General features: G+C 58.5%; 1 protein-coding gene across 1 annotated transcript in view; it reads left to right on the forward strand.

Annotated features, from left to right (window-relative positions):
• ARFGEF2 (ADP ribosylation factor guanine nucleotide exchange factor 2) overlaps positions 1 to 24,928 on the forward strand; it is a 100,823-nt gene that overhangs the window by 12,519 nt on the left and 63,376 nt on the right. The window contains exons 2-6 of the mRNA XM_055138118.1: positions 6,949 to 6,979; positions 7,759 to 7,882; positions 15,167 to 15,313; positions 17,553 to 17,732; positions 18,085 to 18,319. Of these exons, the coding sequence (XP_054994093.1) occupies positions 6,949 to 6,979; positions 7,759 to 7,882; positions 15,167 to 15,313; positions 17,553 to 17,732; positions 18,085 to 18,319 (717 nt within the window). The remainder of the gene's footprint in view (positions 1 to 6,948; positions 6,980 to 7,758; positions 7,883 to 15,166; positions 15,314 to 17,552; positions 17,733 to 18,084; positions 18,320 to 24,928) is intronic.

The raw sequence follows: 24,928 nt of genomic DNA on the forward strand, positions 1-24,928 counted from the left end.
CGGTTGGCCGGAGGCTGGTCCGAGGTGGCTTTGTCGGGCCTGGTCCTTGTTAGACTCCCCGTGGTGCACACGCTCGAGCCTTTGCTGAAGTCACAGGGGTGTGTGTGACCGAGAGGGCGGTCGGTCATGGCAAGGCCCAGAACGAGTTTCCTGCGCCTGAACCCGGGTCACAGGGCGCCGTGCCGCACACCCTCTCCCCCTTTCCAGCTCGCTGCTTTATTGCCGCTTCTCGTCCGGCTGGCATCTGGGGACACGGTGCTGTCACCAGCTGGTGCAATAAAGGAGCAGGGGAGCTGCCGGGTGCTTGTCTCCTCCGCCCCCTCATCACCGGCATGGGGCAGGGGTGGGGCTCTGAGGACACCGGCATGGGGTGGGGCTCTGGGTGGGGCCCAGCAAGCAGAGGTGAGGGGTGAGGGTGCTGAGGTCCCAGGAGTGTCTCCTGCCTGGGCTCGGCTTCCTCCCCAACGTGCCAGGGAAGGGAGGTACCTGTCCCCTCTGAGTGCCAGCTGTCCCCGGGACTTGGGCTCCACCCGTTTGTTTTTCACCGTGCCCGCGCCCGCCTGCCCTGCTCCCCGGAGTCTTCCCTCTGTTGGCATCTGCTGAGGGCCGGGCTCGGCCTTAGCCACCTGCCACTCTGTCCCCGGGCCTGCCCAGGTAGTGGGTGGTGTCTGGCGGCCTGCCACCTCTGCACAGTGCCTGGGGCACGCGGGGCTGTGTGCTGCTCGATGGGGTTCAGCGCCAGAAGTCAAGAATCAGCGAGGTTTCCTGCCCACCGGGCCCTGAGTGCGGTCCTTGCCAGGACACGAACATACTCTTATCAACGGCTGAAGCCTGTTTCTTTGGTTGTTGTTATGGGGCCACACCCTGCAGTGCTCAGGGCTTACTCCTGGCCTGGCTCAGGGGGTCGCTCCTGGTGGGCTCAGGGGTCAGGTGCTGCAAGACAAAGTGCCCCACCCACTGTACGATCTTTCTGGCCTCTGGAGCCTTTTCTCCCCCTTTTCATTTTCTTCTTTTTTTGGGGGGGGGGCACACCTGGCGATGCTGAGGGGTTACTCCTGTCCCTGTGCTCAGGAATTAATTACTCCTGGCAGTGCTTGGGGACCATACGGGATGCTGGGATTCGAACCCAGGTCGGCCGTGTGCAAGGCAAACGCCCTACCCGCTGTGCTATCGCACCAGCCCCTTGATGTTATATTTGAGGCATGTCCTGCAGTGCTCTGGCACTACTCCTGGTGTGGTGCTTACGGTTCAGCTGCTTGGGGTACTGGGGGGTGCCAGGGGTCATGCCCGGGGCCCCCTTGGCTTGGTGCGCCTGCCAGCCCCCTGAGCCAGCCGCTTGCAAGACAAGTGCCCGACCCGCTGCGCTATCACTCTGGCCCCTCCCTGTCCTTTTTTCAATGGAAAAACCTTGGTTTCATTCAGAATCTGCCTCCGGCCGGGCTGTGTGATGCTTCTGGGCCGTTGTGCGTTTGTCGCCCCGACAGCTCCCGCCTGGCTCAGAGCCTGCACCTTTGCTTGTCCGGGTTACGAACCGACCGGTTTCCTCATTTCTGCGATTCCCCTCCGCCCCGTGATACTCAGAGCGGCAGCCCGAGTGGCCCGACAACACACAGGCCGGCGCGTGGGGGTGCGGCTCCGGAGAGGGCGCCTGCGGTGGCTGGGGCAGACCCCGGGTTGGGGACTGTGGCAGTGCCTGAGTGTCAGCCACCAGCACCAGGCAGCTAGATTCTGCTGAAGGGGCTCTGAGAGCAGCTGGACCCCAGGTCCCTGGCGTGGCCCGGGTGTCTCGGGGTCCCCGATTCTGAGTGTGATCCACCTGCTCAGGGTCAGCAGAAAGGGCCGGGACCAGGGGACTCGCCTTCTCGGCGGGGACCCCTGCAGGGAGGGCGGGAGGGCAGCACGAGCCGCGGGCAGCACAGGACACTGAGTGGAATGGTGAGGCCGCGTGTATCGGGAAGCACAGCCATGCCTGCTGCGGCCTGGAGCACCGGAACGAAGGGACCAGACCAGCTCCCGGGACACCTGCGCTGGGAGCCAGCCTGGGGTCTCCGTCTCGGGGGCGATGCCGGAGCCGGAGCCGGAGCCGGAGCCGGGCTGTAAACAGGGCGAGGCCGGGCGGGAAGGGGCTTTCCAGAGGCAGCGTCGGCGCCTGCTTTGACCCTCCCAGCCGCGCTCACGGGCGGGGGGTGGGGGGTGAGTGCGCGTGACACCCTCTCGGCCCGAGACCCCAAGCTGGGGCGTCTCTCTGGGCTTGAGGCCCCATCCTCGGCCTCGGTGAGGGGGTCGGCCGGGCCTTTCCCGAGGATTCGGGCTCCCTGACGGCAGCCCGGACGCAGCGAAGGCCTCGGCGATGCCTGCACTGACGTGTTTGCTCACTGTGACCGCCTTTATTGAAGGGCCGACTTTACAGGGCTGTTGAGCTTCCTGGCACACGCCACTGCGTCCCCGAGCACCCCCGTCCCACCACCTGTGTCCCAGCCCACTCCCTTCCGGCTCAGCCCAGCTCTATATTGCCATGACTTCGGCTGTTGGCTGTTCCCTTACTGTTTCTTTATATCCCTCAGAGGAGACCAGTTTTTCTTTTATTATTTACTGTGGAGGTCGTGACACCTGCAGATACTTAGATGAATGAAGCTAAACTCCTGAGATTCCACAAAACTAAATCAATGGTGTTGATAAAGAAGTTTTTTTCGGGGCTGGAGCAATAGCACAGCGGGTAGGGCGCTTGCCTTGCACACGGCTGACCCGGGTTCGAATCCCAGCATCCCATATGGTCCCCCGAGCACCGCCAGGAGTAATTCCTGTGCATCGTCGGATGTGACCCAAAAACCAAAAAAAAAAAAAAAGTTTTTTTTCAAAAGCCCTCCCTCCCTTCCCTCCCGCCCTCCCTCTTTTGGGGGGATTTGTTTTATGGGCCACACCCGATGTTGCTAGGGCTTACTCCTGACTCTGCCCTCAGGAATCACTCCTGAGTTCCTGGTGGATCTTGGGGACCCCGTGTGGTGCTCAGATCAAACCCCGGTCGGCTGCGTGCGAGGCCAGTGCCTGCCTGCTGTCCTGTCTGGCCAGCTCCTCTTTTTTCACGGGTGTAAGATTTGAAAAATTAACAGCATAATTCTATGCTGATATATTTAAAATTGGCATGAAATAGATAAATCCACCAACGGTAAAATTTAGAATGAGTGAGAAGCAGACACAAGACAGTTTCAAGGGAAAATCTGAACAGGCCTATTCAAGTAGAAAAGTGTGTTTCAGCCTTGGAAGGAAACACTGGCTTCATGTTGGAAAGTATTCTGGTCAGACAGTGCTTAAGCACCAGTTGATCCCTTTAGCAGCTGAACTCAACTCTCACAGTAACCTAGGTGGGGAGAAAAGTCCCATTTGTGACTGTCATCAGCATCCCTCTGGCGTCCCCAGAGCAGGCCATGGTAGCCCCCAGGCAAGCCTGGACCTCGGGCAGAGGTGTGTGAAGGCTGAGAGCCGCCCGCCCCGGGGAGGCCTCCTGGGCTGGGCTGGAGAGAGTGGGGCGGCTTCTAGCGGATTCTGTCCTAGAAGAAGGTCGGGAATTTGGCCAAGAGCTTTCGCTAACGGTCTCGCTGTGTCCCTGCCCAAAAGCCCCGAGCAGCTTACTTGGACCACCAAGTTTTTGTAAATAGTTATTGCTCCTGCTTCCACTTAGGGTAGGAGCCTGCAGTCTGTGAGAGGCCCCGAGCAGGATGCTGTCCACTTCATCTGGGCATTTCTCTCCTGCTTTTATGCTTTGTTTTTGAAGATGGCTTATGAAAGCTTATTAATGTTAATTTATTTAATTAAATAATAATTCAATTATGGCTAATGACATAAAAACCAATTGTTTAATTAAACAATAATTAGTTCAGTAATTTAATTACATCTAATAATGGCAATTCCGTCATTTGAATAATAATGACTTAATCACTTTTAATAACATAAATTTACCGAGCATTAATTTTTATCAAGTTCAGGTGTTTATCCTGAGAATCCATCAGATGCCTTTCAGAGCAGCGGATGGCTCTAAATATGCGCTTTTCCACAGTGCGGCTGGGACTGGCGTCCCTCCCCACCTCCCTGCCCCTGCAGGGTCCTGGCTGTCACGCCCATGAACTGCCTCCAGGTGCCGTTTAAGCACCTGGCCTTGATCCAGAGACTCACAATGAATCCCAGAAACTATTAGCTTGCTGCAGAGATGTCTCCAAACCGCAGTTATTTGAAATTTTAGAAATCCGGGACCAGGTGGCCACTTTTGCGTCCACGCAGTATCTCGTGATATTCATAACAAGCCATAGAAAATAAACTATCTAACATCTGCCTGTGGCAGGCAGGTTTGGGTGGTGGGGGGAAATTCGAAATAATGGTGGTGGAGAGGTGTGATGGTGGTGGGGTTGGTGTTGAAATATTGAATGTGATCAATGAACGTGAACAACCTTATGAAAATAACATTTAAATATTAAAAAAAAATTCCCTTTTCTCCATGAAGATCTGCTGGTTTTGAAAACGAAGGTTTTCACATGAAACTTGGTCCTAAACTTGCCCTGGTTTCAGACCTCGCACACTCCTTGTTTTTTTTGGGTATCTTTTAAATTCATTTATATTCTCTTTCTCTCTTTCTCTCCCCCTCTCTCTCCTCTCTTCCCTTCCTGCCCCGCCTCCCTTCCGATTCCTGGAAGCACACACAGTGCTCTGGGCAGATACTCGGTGTGGCCTCCCTACCTCACCCCGCCACACCAGACAGCAGTTCATCAGTTCCCATGTCCTAAAGTTCCGTCCAGAATAGCACTGGCCCAGGAGAGGACGCGTGGGACTTCCCAGACGGTCTTTGGGTTTCTGGAATAACGAAGGCCGTGTCCATACCGCCAGCTGTGAAGTGGCTTTAATGACGGCGGCTTGGGGTGGGCTGGGTGTAGGTCTGAGTCTCGGGTGTTTGGGGCAGACCTGCCTCTCTGACCTGCTCTGGTGGGGCAGAGTCCCATCCCGGGAGAGTGCTGGACGCTGTATTGGACCCCATCCCCCCTGAAACCAGCCGGTCTCCTTCAGAGGGTTTCTCTGGCCCTGCACCGCCTTCTGTGTGACCCCCTTCCGCCTTCCGTGTGACCCCCTTCCGTGTGACCCCCTTCCGTGTGACCCCCCCTTCCGGATTTCTAATTAACTTGAGCGCGTCACAGCTGGGTAGACCTCGCCAGGAGCCTGAAGGGCCTTGCTGGCCTCAACTATGCTCTGGGAAACGGCCAAGACGGAGGCCGGGCTGGGGCTGCAGCTGCGGAGCACGTGCCCTAGGTGACACCCCCCCCCCCCATGCTTCCTGGGGCCCCAGCACTGCCAGGCGGAACCCCCCATGCACCCCCACTCAGCCTGCCTCTCCCCCCTCTCCCCAAAAAAATGGCTGCGGTGGTCATTGTTTGGTTTGGGTTTTGATGTTATGTTTGGGGCATGCCCTGCGGTGCTCCGGCACTACTCATGGGGTGGTGCTTACGGTTCAGCTACTTGGGGTACCGGGGTCATGCCCTTGGCTTAGTGTGCCCGCCAGCCCTCTGGCCAGCTCTCCAGCTGCACATTCTTTACAGTTCCCTGGCACGCCGCACCCACGGGCCCACTCCTGCCCCAGAGTGCTCTGCTGGGCTCTGCAGACCGAGCGGGACCAGGTGTGGGTCCCCCATGCTGTGCTGCTTGGACACCGTGGTGCTTGGGGGGACGTATTTTGCCAGAGATTAAACTTGGGCCTGGCAGCTGCCAGGCACGTGCGACAGCCATCTCAGCCGACCCTGGGCCCTGCCGAGGTTGACTTGCTCTCCCGGAGGGGCCGGTGCTGGCGCGGGGAGTGTAGATGCCCCCGGTGAGTGTGGGAAAAGACCTTTATTTTTTCTCTTTGCTCAGACAACTTGCAGCATCCAGCTCTGTGTCCCGCCTTCTCTGGCGCCTTCTCTTCACAGTGACGCTGTTAGAATGGTCACGTGATGCTGCCTCCGCGCGCGCTCACGTTCACTGTGGGGGAGCCACACCCCGCGGTGCTCCGGGCTTGCTCCTGGCTTGGGGGTCACTTTTGGCCGGGCTTGGGGGAACACACAGGGACCAAACCCAGGTCAGCCGTGTGCCGCTGTGCTCGTGCTGGCCCCCTGCTAAGGTTCGTTTTGCAGAATTATGGAAATAGAACTTCCGGTTCTTTACCTCCAGCCGGCCAGTGTACCTAATCTTTCTGCCTGGGTTTTCCCCGTTAAATAAGCGTTTCTCAGCCTCTCTCTCTGTGGTCTCCTTCCAACCTGGATCCCTCCGTGTGCCGTCCCCGCCCTACCGGTTGGTTCCTTAGTCTCATGCCGTGCCCCCTCTCCCATGTTATGTTAACCTGTGCCCCCCTTGGAATATCCCGGGGTCCCATGGGAGGCCGCAGGCCCCTGTTGAGAAATGTCACAACTCTAAACGGATGACTCTGAGTGACCGACTTGGCAGTGTCCAGAGACAGTGTTGGTTTTCAAGACTAGATGGTGCCCCCGATGCCCAGCGAGCTGAGGGTTCTGCTCAAGGTCCTCCATGTGCCCGGGGCAGCCCCCTCGTGGGCCAGCTCCCCCCAGGTGTCAGCTGTGCTAAGCCTGGGAAACCCTGCCCCAGGCCGGAATCCAGAGGCCAGGACTCGCCTCCGAGGATTGCTTCGGTATGTGGGGGCCGGAGAGGTTTAGGTCTGGGAGTAGCCCCAATCCCCCGTCCCCCAAATAAATAAAGTGCCAAGTTAGCGCGCAGAATCGCCGTGCCTAGCTCAGGGGAACTATGGTGTGTGACCTGTTGCTACACACTGTCTAGAGTCATTTCCTATCAGCATTCCTGTACTTCAAATCTCCCAGTTTTTTTTTTTTTATATATATAGTTTCAAAAATAACGTCTGGCAAAGCTTCCTTTTATGTAAATACTGCATGCTGATTGTCTGTCTTTCTTCTTTTACAGATGAAATTAAAGCGGAAATAGAAAAGCAGAGGTAAGCTGGGGTCTTTGTCCCAGCGCAGTGTTGTGGGGACCCTGTCTTGGCCAGCGCCCTCAGACCCTCTCCTGGGGGCCCAGACTCTCGGAGAGCAGTAATGGGACGGTCACCCAGCGCCGCCGGGCCAGGTTCTCCCAAGATCCCTGCAGATCCCTGAGCCGCGTCATCAGCCCTCGCAGTGTCTGGGGTTTGTTTGGGTGTTGGGTGGGGTGGGGCCATCTCTCAGCACTCCTGGGAACCGTGCGGTTCGGTGCTGGGGATTAAACCCAGGACATCACACGCACCAAGGCTGGTGTAGCTGGGCTGTGGCTCCCCCGACCTGTGCCGCATTACTTATGTATTCATGGGGGGGTGGAGGGCCACACCTGGAAGTGCTCAGGGCTGACTCCTGACTGCACTCAGGGTTCCCTCCCGGCAGGGCTCTGGGAACCCCATGGGATGCCGGGACCAGACCCGGTTTGGCTGTGTGCCGAGCAAGCGCCCTACCCACTGTGCTATCCCTGAGGCCCCCGTGCCTACATTTTTTTGCTTTGCTTTTGTTTTGGGGCCACAGCCAGCAGTACTCACAGGTTACTCCTTGGCTCTGCACTCAGGAATCACTCCTGGGGGTGCGGGGGGCCATATGGGATGCCGGGATTGAACTTGGGCCAGCCGCATGCAGGGCAGGCTCCCTCCCTCTGCGCTTCTAACGAAGGCGGGCACGCGGGTGGGGAGCCGGAGGTGCGGCAGAGCCCGCGCTGCTCTGGGTCCTTTCAGCTCTTTTGTTTCTTCCCTAGGCTCGGCGCTGCCGCCCCGCCCAAGGCGAACTTCATCGAAGCCGACCAGTACTTCCTTCCCTTCGAGCTCGCCTGCCAGTCCAAGTCCCCGCGCGTGGTCAGCACCTCCCTCGACTGCCTGCAGGTACCGTGGTGAAGCCTCGCAGGTCCAGGGGCTTCCCTGCAGGCGGAGGGTGGTCCTTACGCAGGAGGTGTCCCCCCACCCCCACCCCCGGAGTCCGGCAGGGCCATGGAGCCTGGGAAAGGGAGTGGAGGGCGTCTGCTCTCCCGCTCACCACGCGGGAATGGTCTCCCCAGAAATATTTCGTTCATTTCTCTTTGGTCTGTTTTCCCAAGTGAAAGCCTTTAGCATTGATTGGAATATTTAGTGCACAGGGGTGGGGGTGGGGGGGGCGTGGGACGTATTTTTATTGCCGCCTCTTGAATGGCATTAAAATTCCTGACACCAGATGAACACATAGTTATAATTTTTCCCATGTTAATATATTGTCACAGGGAACATTGAATTCGCTGGCACCGCGCCATTGTTTCTGGAAGAAAAACCCAGGGTTAGATTCCGATAAGCCTCCGGTCACAGCACGTCCGTTAGCGGGTCGGGCGAGCGTCCCCACTGCATACCTACCCTCAGACGTTTCACTCTGTTGCTGACGCGTGACCGTCGCACTCCCAGCCGGCACTAATCCACGCTGAGGCGGGGCTTGCTCCGCCCGACGGGCCCCCAGCTGTGCTGGCGCTCACCTGTCTGGCCAGAGCCTCCGCCGTGGCTGAACTGCGCAGAAGTGGGGAGGCGACACAGAGGGCACTCGGGGGCAACAGCGACAACATGGACTTGGCTCAGAGCCCGAGAGCTGAGGCTCGCAGGCGTTGGGCCGTGTGGGGCCGGGGCTGCCGAGTGACACATGCTCCGTTCTTCCCCGGGGGTCTGCAGACGAGCCCTGCAGAGCCACATGTGGGTTGGGGCGGGCTCGCAAACGCTCGTGGGCACAGGTCAGGGCGGGGGCCGTGGGGGAGTCACAGCGTCCTCCGTGGCTGCACAGTGCCCGCAGGTTGGTCACGGGCAGCCAGCGCGAAGCATGCGTGTCCGTCCCGTCATGCACCGGGGCCAGGCCGCGTGACTTTGAGAGCCTCATTCGGCCCAGGGCAGCCGGACGCTCCCTCTCCTGATCTGTCAGGGTCGCTCCCACGCTTTGTCGGAACGGTTTCCGAGTTCTCTCCGGTTCCCTGGGGCGCCATGACTGATGGCTGACTCGAGGCACGGGCTGCTAAGTGGCAGCCACAGGACACATTTTTGGCGTCTCTAGTCTAATATTTACTCTATTAATCTCTCTCTTGATTTGTCTATACTTGAAAATTGATGACAGTCCCTTCACAGAAGCAACTTTTCCAAATGGAGAGCCAGTCTTTCATTCAGCATAATTCTATGCAGATTGTCCTATGTGGCGCATATAATGAGCCAAGAATTCTTAAACAGCAGACTCGAGTCCTGCTTCTAGCCTGAAATAACGTGTTGCTGTGAACATTTTGTGAGGAAACTTGGCGCGAGTTTGCGTTTAGTTATTCTCTTCTTGTGTTAAGGTTCATTGTGGAAGTTGGTGCTGAAGGTTAACGTTATTGACGTGCTAAGAACTTGAACGTGCAGGGCCGGAGAGGTGGTGCAGTGTGGCGGGCACTTGCGTCATCCCGTATGGTCCCTGAGTGTCGCTGGTGGGGGCCCAAAACAAAGAACAACAACAAAACTTTAGTGTTCTTGAATCCTTCGTGCTGAGGACTCCCTTTGGGCTCGGCAGCAGGACGGGACAATGGTCCTGGTCCCTGTGTCACATGCATCATCATCCTCGCTGCGTTTGACCTTCTCAGCCGCCCCCCCGAGGTGCCGCTTTCACCTCACTCCAGAGCCAAGGAACCCGACCTAGACCAGACACTGGCCAGGCCACAAAGTGGTGCGGTGGGGTTGGCCTCGGTGACCTCTTCCCTGCGTGCCAGAGCCGACTCGCCACTCTGCTCCCTGTATGTCCTGGTCTGCTCGGCGGGCGGGACGGGCTGTCACTGTGAACAGTCCCCATAGTTCTGAGGCTGGGGGGTCAAGTCAAGGGAGCGTGGGTGTGGCCCCGCTGGCGGTCCTGTGTGCTGACCCTATTCTCTTTTTTTCTTTTTTTTTCTTTTTGGGTCCCACCCGGCAATGCACAGGGGTTACTCCTGGCTCTGCACTCAAGGATCACTCCTGGCGGTGCTCAGGGGACCATATGGGATGCTGGGAATCGAACCCGGGTCGACCGCGTGCAAGGCAAATGCCCTACCCGCTGTGCTATCGCTCCATCCCCGACCCTATTCTCACTGTGTCCGCACAGAGGAAAGAACCAGGCCCTCGGGGCCCATTGCCGGAAGGGCACCAAGGCCAGGGCCGGCCCCCACCCAAACCTGGTCGCCCGCCTGACGCCCCGCCTCCCGGGGGGTCTGGGCTTCCACGCGCCAACGTGCTGGGACCCAGACACTGTTCCGGCAGCAGCTGTGCCGTTCGTGCAACGTGTCACCTGGGGCCGCTTTCTTCTTGCCGTAGCCATGAGGCCACCCCAGCCCACACAGCCTGCACACCGGCTTCGAGGCCCTGCAGGAGGAGGTCACCCGCCTCCGTCCGTGACGGTTCCCTGGCGGTTCCCATTTCCTGGCTCGCAAGTGTGCCGTGTTTCCCTAGAAATATCAGTTCCCGGAGCTTCCTGTGTTCCGCTGGACTCCCGCCCCCACCACTCGACTCCCGTTGTCGGCAGAAGGGGACGGTATCCGTCTCAGGTGTGTGACGCGGTTTCATAGACTGGACGTTCTCCGGATCGGAATCGGTCTCTTGGGATTTGCCTGGTTAGTACGCGGCGTACGGACTCCGTCAGAAAGTGCTCCCGGAAGGCTGACTCCCGGAAGGCCACAGTGCTTCCCCTCCGTGGCGCCTTTCGGAGCCTGTCGAACCGGCTCTGCCCGTGCGGGGGCCGTGGCCTCTCCTCAGGAGGGGAAGGCCAGCTTCTGGGCAGACAGGTTGGTTTTGGCAGAATCGAGCCAGCTGCGCACAGGCCCGCGGTGTCCCAGCACTGAAGGTTGTTCTTTGAACTTGGGGCGGGGGGCGGGGGGTGGGAACGGTGGCGGCTTTGGTACTGGTCTGGCTTTGCCGGGAGCACCATGAACCAGTGTCCCCCGTCCTCCACTGGAACGTGCCGATGTCTTCCTCACTTAGTCAAAAGTCTCTGGTCACCGCCCCCCTCACCCCCGTCTGCCTGGCTCCACCCCTGCACCCCCTCAGCCCCCCAAGGCCAGGAAGGAGCTGAGGGCTCCGTCCTGATGAAGCTAGTGGGTGATCTTGGAAGATTTTTCTGGCACAAATTACTGACTTTTCATTTAGAGTATCATCTCAACATAATCATATTTCATCAACCATAACATTATACGCGGGTACTACTATTATTACATGGATTAACACAGATAAAAACAGACCTTTCTGGAGCGATGGGTGGGGGGACCCCAGCTGACTGTGCTCAGGGCTCCAGGGCCGGGGGTGGAACCGAGGTCATGTCTCTGGCCTCTCAAGTAGAACTTTTCAAAGGGTGAGACGAAGAGAAACAGGATTAGTAGAGTTCTGGTGTTTTCATTTGGTTTCCTCGTTGAGGCTGGAGGAAGCCCCAGTTTCTAAGTCTTTAAGTTCAGACATAGTTATATCTGTTAGTTCTTGTTTCTAGAAAATTTTGGATTAAAAAAAAAAAACGTACATTTATTTATTTGGAGACGGGGTTAGGGCACATCCAGGGAGGCTCAGGCCCTGCTCCTGGCTCTGCTCAGGGTCATTCCTGACAGTGCTCAGGGGGTCATACATGGCACTGAGCATCAAACTGGGTTTTGCAGTTTGCAAGACAGTCCCCTTAACCCCTCGTCTAGCTCCCTGGCCCCTAATGGGCATTCAAGAAGCCCACTGCAGCCGGGGTAGAATGCTGGCCTCACACTCGGCCAACCTGAATGCGATCCCAAGCATCCCTTCTTGAGTCCACTTGGCATGATTCTTGAGTAAGCCCTGAGCACTGCCGGGTGTAGCCCAAAAGCAAAGAAGCCCACTTTCAGTTCTTAAAGCTGTGTTTAACTATATTCTCCGTTTCAAAGAAAATGTTGGGTCAGTCAGAGAGATAGTACGGAGAGTGGGGTACGTACGTCGCCAACCTGAGTTTGATTCCCTGATACCCCTCGCAGTCCCCTGAGCCTGCCAGGATTGATCCTGGAGTGCAGAGCCAGGAATAAGCCCTGAGCAGTGCCACGTGTGGCCCCCAAACTAAAATAAATACATAAATAAAAGTTCTATAAGTGTAGGAGCCCGAGACTAGGACAGGAGCTGCAGTACTTGTCTTGTTTGTGGCGGTTCAGTCCCCAACACCCCGGGAATGCTGCGGGATGTGGTCCCCCAAAGCCACCCCCAGCCCCCAATTAACAATGTTCAGAACCTTTCAGGTAAGGCTGACGCCCCTCCCCCCCCCAGGCCACCAGCCGCAGACCCAGTTGCCTCTGTAGGTTCGTCATTGTCTTTCTTTTTCTTATTTAGATAAGTGGTGCCTTAAGTGGTCCCCCTGTGGCTGGCTTTCAGAGTCCCAGTGTCCATGGGGCGCTCTTGCCGCATGTGACCGTAAGGCCTTCCTTCTGTCTGACACGTGCTGGGTGATGCCAACCGTCCCCTCAAGGGGCAGTGCCAGAGAGGATCGTGAGCACCCCGGTGCCAGCAGTCTCCTGGCACGGCCGCCTTGTGACGCAGCTGCCTAGAGACCTCCCGCTACCTTCTCGTCAACAGTCAGGTCACAGGGAACCAGGCGGGGACCCCTGCCCCTCCCCCCGTGCGGCCCCTCACAGCCTCTCCTCTGGGCGCTGCTGAGCTCAGCCCTCTCCGCTGGGTCCCCGTCCTCTCCTGTGCTCCCAGCCCACTGACCCAGGGGTGCCCTTCGAGGCGGAGCACCTGTCTTGGCCCTTCGCCCGCCCTCGCCCACCGTGGCCCTGCTCACTCCCGGGCCGGGCGCCTTGCTGAGTGCGTGCTCGGTACGCCGCGGGGCCTCTGGAGGTTCCCGGGCTTCATGTCTGCGCGTGCGGGAGTATTCACGAACACGTGCCTTGTCTGCCAGCAAGGAGACGTGCGTGCACGCCCACCGCGTTGCCTTCGAAGAGGCCCAAGTCGCAGGGCCTGCCTGCGTGCGCAGTCGGCTCCCCTGGCTCAGGAAAGGGAGTGCTCCTGCTCTTTTTTTTTTTTTGCTTTTTGGGTCACACCTGGCTATGCACAGGGGTTACTCCTGGCTCTGCACTCAGGAATTACTCCTGGCGGTGCTCAGGGGACCCTATGGGATGCTGGGAATTGAACCCGGGTCGGCCGCAAGCAAGGCAAACGCCCTCCCCGCTGTGCTATCTCTCCAGCCCCCGCTCCTGCTCTTGTAGCCCCCGGGTCCCCAGCAGGACGTGGCACCTGGCAGGGGAGAAGGCAGAGCCTGGGAGGCCCTCGGGCCCTGGGACCTGCTTCCGGCTGGCCCCACCCATGTGGGAGGGAGTCTCTGCTCCTGGAGAAGGCTCAGCCGTGACACGGGGATTGGGCATGGACGGGGCAGTCGGGGGTGTAACAGGGCAGCAAGCACCAGCTGCCTCTACCTCAGCCCTGGGGGGCCGCTGGGCCTTCTGGCGCCTCCTCTCTACTGGTCACATTGGGGGTTCCTGGCCCTTCCCACCCTAACTCATTGTATTTGGCAGGGGTGGGGGAGGGGGCGGGGTGGGGGGTCGGGTGTAACCTCAGGAGCTGGTGGCACTGTGTGCAGTCTTGACCCAGTCGCTGGAAGCAGGGATCTAGATTCAGGGTTTCCAGTGGGCTTGTATCTGGCCACGGGTTCTTCTCCCATTCAGGTGGACGGGTGGGTTGGGGCCCATGTTCTGGATCAGGTCCCTGAGTTTGAATCCTGGCCCGGCATGGCCCTCTGAGCCCCTGCACACTCAGTAGCCCCTGAGCACTGCCAGGCGTGACACCCCCGCCCCCAAACCAAACCGGAAACGGCCCTGAATGTGAGAGAGAACACGGGTCACAGGGCTACATAGTCCCCTGTCACCCGGGTCCAGCCCTAGGGATCTGGTCTGAGGTTTAGTTTCTGTATGTCTGTTTTGATTTGGGGACTGCGCCAGGCAGTGCTCAGGAGTGGCTCCTGCCTCAGTGCTCAGGGATCACTCCTGGTGGTTCTCAGGGGACCCAACTGTGCCAGGGATGGACCCCAGCTGGGTCTCCGCGGCAGCCCACGGGGCGAGCGGCTGTGCCCGGCCATGGTCCCTCCAGCCCTCAGGTGGGCTGTGCTGAAATCCAGGTCAGGAGTATGGGCACACGGGCTGGTGCCTGTCACCCGATCTAGAGGCTGTGGCCCGAGAAGTCACGGGGTGACGTGTGGGTGACAGGTGCAGAATTCCGTGGGCGTGGTTACTTCACGGGCTGCCATGACCCAGGTGCAGAAAGACAAGCGTGTGTGTACTCCCGCCTGTGGCACCAGGATCTCACACCTGCAGGGCACCCAGCGGGTGACACCCCCTCGCTGCTCTCAGACCCTCTTTGTACCCCAGTGGAGGCCACTGCCCCCCACCGCCGCCCCCCATTTCCCTCTGCCTCCCCCCAGCTCTGGGCAACTGGCCGCTTCCCTACTTCCTGTCTCTGCTTCCTACACCTTTATGTCTAAATGCGTGTCTACAGTTTTCTTTGTTTGGGGGCCACACCTGGCAGTGCTCAGGGCTTACTCCTGGGTCTGTGCCCAGAGCTCACTGCTGGCGGAGTTTGGGAACCGTATGGAATGACGGAGTTTGAACCCAGGTTGGCCACGTCCAGGGCAAGTACCCTCCCTCTATACTGTCACTTGGCCCCAGAGTTTTTATGTTTTTAACTTACTTATGTTTGGTTTGGGAACCTGACCCACTGGTGCTCAGGGGCTAGGAGTCTGCTATGTCTCCCCGATTCCAGGCAGTTTATTTGTTTTTAGCTTTGGCTTTTGGGTCAACTGGTGATGTTTAGGGGTTCCTCCTGACTCTGCACTCAGGAATTACTCCAGGCAGTGCTCAGGAGACCATATGGGATGCCGAGGATCAAACCCGGGTCGGCCATGTGCCAGCCCGCTGTACTGTTGCTCTGGCCCCAGTTAGAAATGTAACTGCCCCCATCTCACTGGGAGACTCGTCTCCCTTGGCGTTTACTCCCAGATGCTCCTCACCATCCCAGGACTCTTCTGCCTTTGGGAGCCAGGGTGAACCCCATTCTCGGGGGTGTGGCACCGCCGTGCCCGGGGGAGCAGGGGAGCTGTGGGAACCGGAAGCTAAAGGCCGGGCTTCCTGCTCTCAGGCCTGGCTGGGCATCGCCGGCTCATCTCTGCCCTTCTGTGTTTAGAAACTCATCGCCTACGGACACATCACTGGCAACGCCCCCGACCGAGGAGCCCCGGGGAAGCGGCTGATCGACCGGATCGTTGAGACCGTGTGCAATTGTTTTCAGGGCCCACAGACGGATGAAGGCGTTCAGTTACAAATAATTAAGGTATTTTTCGCCCGGAGGAGTTGGGTTACAGATAATTAAGGTATTTTTCGCCCAATCTGGATTTCCGATGAAAGGCTCCTCTCCTCGGGGACCTGGGGCTTCTGATCCTGCAGGTGTTAGTTGTCTCAGGTGGTGCCGAGCTGGGACCGCTCAGATCTTGTGTGAAATGTCAGGATTTATTTCTGGGAACTGAAACAAGAAGAGTGGAGCCAGGTGGGGCCGCGAAGTTAACCGTTCCCTGATGTTAAATCCAGAGGCTTGACATTGTCTGGCCTTTCCTGTCAGACTCTGAGTCGGGATGTCCCTGTCTGTCCTTGTGTCACCAGTGTGCCCCTTCTTGTGCCTCAGCGCCTTGTCTCGATGTCGGTGGGCCCCATAGAGTGGCTCATGTGAAGCGGGGAGGAGAAAGAAAGATGGTCACTTCCTCCCCGTCCCCTCTGCCACCCGGGACCCAGGGTTACTGGATTCTTGTCTCACCTCTCAGAAAGGAGTTTCAGTAGACAAGCAGTGAAATTACACAGGTTTTATTTGGAGGCTTTGAAGGGAAGGAGGGAGAGTGTGGAGAGTGATGTGCTCAGGAGAGAACTCGGGCTTCTCCAAGGGCGGCGAGAGCCCCTATACACCCCCTAACAGAAAAAACAGGAAAGCATGACAGTCCACATCTCAAGAGGGGAGATGCGGGCGACACATGTGCTCAGCCACCGCATGTGCTCGGCCACATCGGCAGAAGCAGCACATGGGCTCGGGCAGCAGATGTGCACGCGTATGCTTCCTTTGTTCAAGGTGGCCTTCATAGGGTTTCTCCAACCTGCCCCCATGTGGGGCTCCTACCGAGGTAAAAGTCCGTTGCTAGGGAGGTTACCAAGGGGGTCGGGAGTGGTGGTGGTCTTCTTTGAAATTCCTTCCTGACCTTGTTTCTGCTGGAGCTCCTGTTGGTGGGGGTCGGTCCAGCCTCCTCAGGGTCTGTTACAGACGGGCGCCAGGTCTCCATGAGGTCAGGGCCCCAGGTCTCCATGAGGTCAGGGCCGTTACTTCCCAGATTTGCCGTGGGAAGGGCCTCCCCCACCTGCCTGCCCGCGTCAGTCCCTGTGCATTTCTCCTGCCCGAGGCTTTGCCTGGAGGCGGTGCCGGACAGGGTGGTCAGAGGCCCCCAGGACCCCCCGTGGACCAGGAAACTGCCCCCCGTGGGCGCTTGTTTCCTTTGTGGTTGTGGGGTGAGAGTCAGCTGGTGTGTTGTCTCCCCCGAGACGAGTGCTTGTATTTTTAGCTTCTAGTGTTATGTTTTGGCTCTTGAGCCCCAGCCAGCAGTGCTCAGGGAACCAGACACGGTGCTGGGGATTTGAACTCAGGTCGGCTGCTTGCAAGAGTATCTTAATTCTGCACTAGCTCTCTGGTATTTGATATATTTATTTGGACTTGGGAGTCTCACCCGGCAGTACTCAGGGTTTACTCCTGGCTCTGTGCTCAGGGATCTTTGCCAGCAGTGCTCAGCGCAGTCGTATGTGGTGCTGGGGATCAAACTCAGGCCCACCGCATGCAAGGCACGCACCCTACCCTCTGGACTACTCCTCTGGCCGTAATTTTTTTTTTTAAGTTAATTGAGAGAAAGGTCACAATAAAGCAATTTTATTACCTCAGATAGGGGCCGGAGTGATAGTACAGTGGGTAGGGCGTTTGTCTTGCACGCGGCTGACCCGGGTTTGATTTCTAGCATCCCATATGGTCCCAAGCACCGCAAGCACCACCAGGAGTAATTTCTGAGTGCAGAGCAAGAGTATCCCCTGAGCATCGCTGGGTATGACCCAAAAAGAAAAAGAAAAAAGAAAACAAATTACCTCAAATAATTTGAATTTTATGAAATTAAAATTTCAGAATTTCATAAAATTTAAACTTAGAGCAAGGGGCAAGAGAGAGTGTAGAGGTGGGGGTCCAGGAGGTTGCCCCCCGGGGTGGACCCCAGGCTGATCCCCAGCACTGCATATGGCCACCCCCCAAATAAAGTAAAATAAACTCCAAGTAATAGGAAGTTGACTCTTGGCATTCATTATCCAGTTTAGTTGTCAGAACCCACAAATTTTCTGAAAACTAAACCAGACCCTGGAGAAAAGTTGCTCTGTGTGTGGTGGGGAGGGCCGTGGGGAATGCGCCTGATGGGGGGGCCGGGTGAGGGAGGTTGGGCAGGTGGGGAGGCGTTGGGCGGGGGAGAGTCTGACGGGGGAGGCGGGGGGTGTTCTGCCAGGCTCTTCTGACGGCCGTGACGTCACCGCACATCGAGATCCACGAGGGCACCATCCTGCAGACAGTGAGGACGTGTTACAACATCTACCTGGCCAGCAAGAACCTCATCAACCAGACCACGGCCAAGGCCACCCTCACGCAGATGCTGAACGTCATCTTCACCCGCATGGAGAACCAAGTGGTGGGTGCCCAGCCCGCGCGGCCCCTCCTCTCAGCCGCTGCTGACCTTCCTGTCCTGGTTTCCGTCCCTGCCTCAAGACGCAGCCGCGTCGCTTGGGTTTGGGCGTTGGCAATCACGGTTTGCCTTGAGAGTAGACTGAGACACTTGAGTTCCTCTTAAAATTTTATCCTTTGAAAAAAAAGAACAGAAAGTAAAAATAGAACTTTATCCTTCTGTTCGGAAATGTAGAAAAAAGCACCAAAAAGCCCAGTAACGGCCGTCTATCTGTCATGTTTTCTATTTCGCACCCCAGCGGCCAGGACTGCGTTGGTCCCGGCCGCGCCCCCCACGCCCTCTGTCCGCTGCCTTCCAGGTGCAGGAGAGCAGAGAGTCGGAGAAACAGAGCCAGTCCAAGCCGCAGTCCCCCGTGGCCCGCCCCGCCGCGCTGTCCCCCAGGCTCGCGCACCTGAAGCCAGGCCAGGCGCCCAGCAAACCGTCCACCCCCGAGAAGTCAGAGCTGGCCAACGGGGAGCACGACAGGAGCGGCCCCGGCCACCCGGGCGCAGAGAACGGAGACGCCCCTGGGGAGAGCGGCCCCGCGCTGCCAGGTAGGTGCCCCGCGGCTCTGAGAGGGGGGCTGGCATCTGCCGATGTCTCTGTGACGCCTCCGGCAGTGGCTTGGCTGCCTCTGGGCCTCCCCCCGGCTGCCCCCCCTGCAGCACAGCCAGCAGGCCAGTGTCCACCAGCCCGCTGTGTGCCCGGCATGAGGTGGTACTGGGTCAGGCAGCCCTGGTCTGTTTGATTCACCCGGAGGGCGAGGGCTGTGTCCAGCCGTCTGTCCTGCTGCGCGGGGTCTCCCTACCTTGCCCCCTGCCCGGCCCTGCTCTTGGGTGGTACCTATGCAGGGACGGGAGGGCAGCTGGATTCGGTTCTGTACGTGACTTCTGAGGTTCGCTGTCTTAGGGCCGGGGAAGCCCCCACCTGCCTCGCGGTTGCCAGAAGGTGTTTGCGTGTCTCTGGGCGGCGAGTGTGAGCCAGACCCAGAATGTGCTTACTTGGGGCTGGAGCCATAGCACAGCGGGGAGGGTGTTTGCCTTGCACGCGTCCGACCCGGGTTCGATTCCCAGCATCCCATAGGGTCCCCTGAGCACCGCCGGGGTAATTCCTGAGTGCAGAGCCAGGAGTAACCCCTGTGCATCGCCGGGTGTGACCCAAAAAGCAGAATGTGCGTGCTTTCAGGGACACTTCCTCCCCGACGACTGGCTCTCTCTCTCTCATGGCTCACGCTGTGTCTCCCGAGGTCACCGGCCCGCCTTCGTGGCTGTGCTCAGTCTGCGCTGCCTCTGCCTCGAGGAGGGTTTCTCGGGGCGCATGTCCCGCACAAGCAGCCCCGGGCGCGTGCTGTGCCCCGGAGCAGACCACGGGCAGCTGCATGTGTGCTGTCCACCTCGGTGCCCCCAAGGACGGACGGAGCTGCCGCTGGAAGTGTGTGCGTCTCGGGTGCAAGCTGCTGGCCGCTCAGCCCCGTGTCGTAGGTCAGGGACAGTGTGAGATGACCTCTGCCCCCCTCCCCCGGGCCAGGCCCAGGCTTTCACTGTGACCCTTCTTGGCCAGACGGAAAGTCCTTCTACACCTACTCCCTGTCCTCCCCGCGGTCAGAGCGAGCCCTGAAGAGCATGGCTTAGAACCCGACCCTCCTTCCGCTGTCACCCCTTGGGTCCTTTCCCGTCCTGTCCCATCCCGAGTGAGTTTTCCCTGCACCGCCCCACGGGCTGTGTGGCCTGCATGACCTGGCCCACACAGCCCTTTGCTCCTCCATCGCTCCACACCGTGCCCTGGGTCCTTTCCCCTTCTGAATCTTGGAAGTGCTGTGCTTGCTGGTGCCACAGGGCCTTTGCACTTGCTCTCCCTCCCCCATCCATCTTCCACTCTTTCTTCTCAGAGGTCCTTCCCTGGCCACCCTCTCCGAAGCCTTCCGTCCCTTCCTTCTGTCCCGTCATTCTTTCATTTCCATCATCATATATGCCAGTTCCTGAACTTAACCAGAGTCCATGTGTCCAGCTCCAGGTTCAAGACCTTCTGTCCCGACCCCGGAGTGCTGCCAGGAACGTGGCAGACCCTCCCTGCCACTCTCAGAGGAGATGGGGAAGGCCATCTCACACGCGCAGTCCTGCCAGAGTGGGGGAAGGAAGAGTCCTGCCCCTGGGCAGCTGGGGTGCTGCTGCCAGTTCTTCAGGCGCCCCCGGAGGTTCCTTGGGAGAGGAAGGACTCGGCAGGCAGGACTCGGCGGGTGGGACTCGGCTGCCAGCCTGCCGGCGCTGGGCCACCGCGAGGTTCTCTCCTGGCTTCCAGGGGAGCCAGTGGCTTCTCGCACCTCGAGGCTCTGCGGACAGAAGGGTCTTTCAGAAGGGGCCAGGCGGCCCTGGGAGCCAGCGCTGTTGCCGGCCCGGAGCCCAGCAGGCAGAGCTCCAGGGGCCTGGGAGGGCCGGGGCTGGGGCAGAGAAGACCCCCCAGCTCTCCCGGGCCCCCCAGGTCGCCATGTTGTGCCCTAGCCGGCTAGGCTCCTGGCTGGTCGCTGTCCTGGGCTGTGCACTGCCTTGCATAGCCTGCTTTCATTTCGCAGTGGGAGGAAGCATACGACACCCCAGAGGTTCTCGTCCCCCAGGTGGGTTTCCATCCAGCCCAGTAACCCACGCGTTGGCTTCGCGCTTGTTTGGGAAGTGGATCAGGTCACTGTAAACTCACAGAATGTGGATTTTGTGCCTGAGCAGTGCTCGCATATGTGGCTTCGGGGACGTTGCCAGCATAGCAGCCTTCCCTCGGGGACCCCCCGGCATTTGATCGCTCCCGCTCTTGGCTGCCAAGCCGTGGTTGGATCTTAAAACGCCGGCTGTGGAGTCGCAGCTCACGGAACGGAAGGCCACGCTTTTCACATGTACGGTGCAGTTATTTTTAGCATGCTCATGGAGTTGTGCAACCGTTACCTGAAATTTAGAAGTTTTTTTCTTACCCTAAGAAAGGACTGTACTCATCAGCAACCCTCTTTTCTTTTGTTTGGGGGTGTGCGTGGTGGTCCTCAGGTGCTCTTGTTAGGTGGGGGAGGGGCACAGGGTGGCGGGGTGGACTCGGGTCTGTGTGCAGGCCCCTCCTCCAGCCTGCTGGGCATCTCTCTCCGGCCCACTTTTCACCGTCTTTCAGGTTCAGTGACAAGACCCTGATGTTCCATCCCAGCGGCAGACATTAGCTTTTTGGGGTGTGGTTTTGGTGTGCGTGTTCTTCCCACCTGTTCTTCACACAGTGCTGGGGTCTCTCCTGGCCATGCTCACTGACCTTGCACCCTGGGGGTCCGCCCTGGGCCGTGCGGGCAGGTCTGTCTCCGTGAGCGCTCTCCAGCCCCCTTTAGCTTTCCTGTTGGCCCGGAGGGTGGAAGCATCCTCTGCAGCATTTTTGGGGCCATTAGGGGTCCACCCGGTGCCAGGGGTTGGGCCTGGGGCCTTGTGCGAGGTACTCAGTACTGTGGTACCACCCAGCGGTCTTAGAGAAGCCGTGTGGTGCCAGGGGTCGGCCTAGGACTTCGTGCCGGCCAGACGTCTGTCCAGCCCTGTAGACTGTTTCCCTGGCCCCAGGGGGTTTTGAGGCTTTTAAAAAATAACAGTAATAAGGGCCATTCTGGGCTGTGCGGTACCAGGGATTCAACCTGGGCCCAGGCTGTGCAGGTTTTTCCCCACGGCCTGGCGGGAGTGTCTCTCCACTCGTGCGGAAGCTGGCCTCAGCACACAGGTGCCCGGTGCATCTGGGTTTCGTGCCTGCTCTCCTATTCTTCTTCTTCTTGTTTTTTTTTGCTCTCCTCTTCTTGCGTCTTACTCTGTAAGGGGAAAACAACCTGCTCTTAAGTACTTAGAAGAAAAAATGTCGGGCTGGAGCGATAGCACAGCGGGGAGGGCGTTTGCCTTGCATGCGGCCAACCCGGGTTTGAATCCCAGCATCCCATATGGTCCCCTGAGCACCACCAGGAGTGATTCCTGAGTGCAGAGCCAGGAGTAACCCCTGTGCATCGCTGGGTGTGGCCCAAAAAGCAAAAAAAAAAAAAAAAAAAAAGAAGAAGAAGAAATGTCACCCTCCCTTATCCAGATGGTGGCTTTGTCGACAGGCTGGACTCCGAGCACTCTGCTCCGTCGCGATTCTGTGACATGGGTGAAGCTCTGATTTCTCTATCTGCGCCTCAGCGCCAGGCGCCAGGTTGGCGGGAAATAGGGGGTCACAGCGGCGCTCGGCGGCGTGGCAGTGTTGGTTGTTCGTATCTTTCACATACTTTGCAGCCTAAAAATTAAGTTTGAAGAAAAACAGCAAATATCTCACCTGATAAGCCGACATGAAGGTGCTAAGATCCCTGTGCTCGGCTAAAGAGGGCCTGAGCAGTACCGCGTCCTCTATTTTAGGGATGTTATTATGTTTTCTTGGACTGGAGCAATGGCACAGCGGGTAGGGCATTTGCCTTGCACACAACTGACCCGGGTTCGATTCCTCCATCCCTCTAGGAGAGCCCGGCTAGCTACCAAGAGTATCCCGCCCGCACGGGAGAGCCTGGCAAGCTCCCCGTGGTTTATTCAATATTCCAAAAATAGTAACAACAAGTTTCACAGTGGAGACGTTGCTGGTGCCTGCTTGAGCGAATCGATGAACAACGGGAAGACAGTGCTATAGTGCTACATTATGTTTTCTTGACCCAGAAACACACCCCATCATTTTAATTTTATTTTTTTGTTTTTGCTGGGAGCGCTCAGGACTTACTCCTGGTTCTACACGTAGGGGTCACTCCTGCAGTGCCAGGGATTGAACCCAGGTCAGCTGTATGCAATGCGGGCGCCCTGCCCGCTCTACTCTCACTCCAGCCCCAATCACTTTTTAAATTAACACTTGATCAGACAGGTTCTCCCCCTCTCTGGCATCTTTTTGACACACCTGCCTTACAGGGAAGCTTTCCAGCCTTTTGGTTTGCAGTTTTTCCCTAAGCTGCAGACTGGCCCTTTATCTGGGGACAGTAACATCGTCAACATTTCCTGCCAGGGAGACCATCCTGGCGTGTCACCGGAATGTGACACAGGCAGCTCCATACCCAGGCTTCCCCTTGGTGCTGTTAGAGTCTCCTGAAGCGCCGGGCGCGGAACACAGTGGGACGCCGGGGGCGGGCGCCCACGTTAATCTGCCCCTCTGGCCCTGAGCTTTCCTCCCACGCTGCGTTCCTGGCACTGTAGCGAAAGCTGTGACTCGCCTCGCTATTGGCCCGGCTAGACTGTAAGCACCGTGAGGATAAGGATCTGAGTTTGAGACAATGGCGTGTTTGAGAGACCTGGGACAGCGTCCAGATGCGTGATCACGTGACTGGGCGATGGAGCGAGTGCACGTAGAGTTCTTCTGTCTTTCCAAGTATTCTTCGCGTGTCGCTTCTCTTCTCAAGGCCGCCTTATGGCTCAGGATGCTGCCAGCTTTGTTTCGGGCCGACAGGAGGAGGAGGAGGAGGCGGCGAGGGACAGAGAGTGCCCACCGCCACCCCGTGGTCGCCCTCTGTGGGAAATCTTCCTGGCAGCTCCGTCCGAGCAGTTCTCCGGCTCGAATGTGGCCTTTCTGCGCAGAGGGCCCGGGAACGCGGGGCGGGGAGCGCTCAGGGGCCTGGGGCGCAGGCTCTGCAGGCAGAAACTCCAGGCTCATCCCCAGACACTACCAGCTGACCTCTGAGCACTGAGCCAGGAGTCATCTCGGAGCACCACAAGGTGTGGCCTCAGGACCAGCAAGCAAACCCAAAGGCCAGGAAATGTGGACCCGGCCCCTCCCATGAAGGCCCAGAGATCCGTTTGGACAGAGGGTCAGAGCTCGGCCGCTGGCGGTGCCCTCAGTAGGGAGGGAGGGATTTCTTCTGCCCACACATAAGCATGCCCCCGTCTTTTTTTTTTTTTTTTTTAATTTTTTAAATTTTATCGAATCACTGTGAGATAGTCACAAGCTTTCATGTTTGGGTTACAATCTCACAATGACCAAACACCCATCCCTCCACCAGTGCACATTCCCCACCACCAATGTCCCCGGTATACCCGCCCCTTTCCCACCCTCCCCCTGCCTCCATGGCAGACAGTATTCCCCATACTCTCTCTCTACTTTTGGGCATTATGGCTTGCAACACAGACACTGAGAGGTCATCTTGTTTGGTCCATTATCTACTTCCACATGCCCGCTGTCTTGCTTTGCTTGGGAATAGGTGTGTGAAACATGTAGGGTCTGTGCCTCGCTGGTGTGGCCAGGCAGTGACTGCGGGTCACCAGGGGGCCAGCAGAACCAGTGTTTCGTCATTCGCCCCCGAGCCTCGCCAGGACTGGGTGGGATTTGGTTGAAAGAGCGCAGACTTCCCGGGAGTTGTTACGACATCCCGGAAAGCTGCTCAGCCTCTGCCGACTCCGGGCCTTTCCTGGGCTTCCTCAGCGGCGCCCCCTACGGAGACCTCCTGCCACAGCTTGTCGTGCCGCTCCTTGGCCTGGGCATCACCCAGAGGAGGCTGATGCCGCGTGAGGGGGAGGGGGGACTCGTGCCGGTGACCTCTGAGGTTTCACCCTCTGCCTGAGGGGTGGAGGCAGTGGTGTCAGCGTGGCCAGGTGGGCCGTCGCAGTGAGGTCCCAGAGGTCAGACTTCTCCCGCGTGTCCCTCCACACTGGACTCTGCATGGGAACACACGACAGAGCCGGCCTGTGCTGTCCCTGCACACGAGACCCGGGCTCGCCCCCGGCTCCGTGAGCGGTGTCCCGAGCACTGCTCTGAGCGCCGCTGGGAGTGGCCCCCAAGCCAGAACACAACCCAACAACGTGTGCGGGCTGTTGGCGCGCTCCCTGGAGCGTGTGCAGCCTGTGCTCCGTCCCTGCACTGCAGGAAGAAGCCCCCAGACTTTAGTTCTCATTTGTCGGGTGCCCGGGAGCGAGCACCAGGCCTCGCCCGTGGGAAGCAGACCCCCACTCCCCCATGGACTCCGTGCCCAGCACCATTTCAGTTGTTCCCTGTGAGGCGGGGCAGCTGGGATCACCCCTGTTCGCGCTGGGCCCACCGGGGAGAACCGGGAGCTGCCCAGCCCCCCGGCCCCACCGGCCCCCCTGACTTCCTCACGTCCTTCAAGGACCATCTCTCCCGCCCCCTTCAGATAGTCTGTCCCGAGGGCTGGAGCATGTGCCCGCACG

Source organism: Sorex araneus, chromosome 5 (assembly GCF_027595985.1).
Source record: "Sorex araneus isolate mSorAra2 chromosome 5, mSorAra2.pri, whole genome shotgun sequence".
Taxonomy (NCBI): Eukaryota; Metazoa; Chordata; class Mammalia; order Eulipotyphla; family Soricidae; genus Sorex; species Sorex araneus.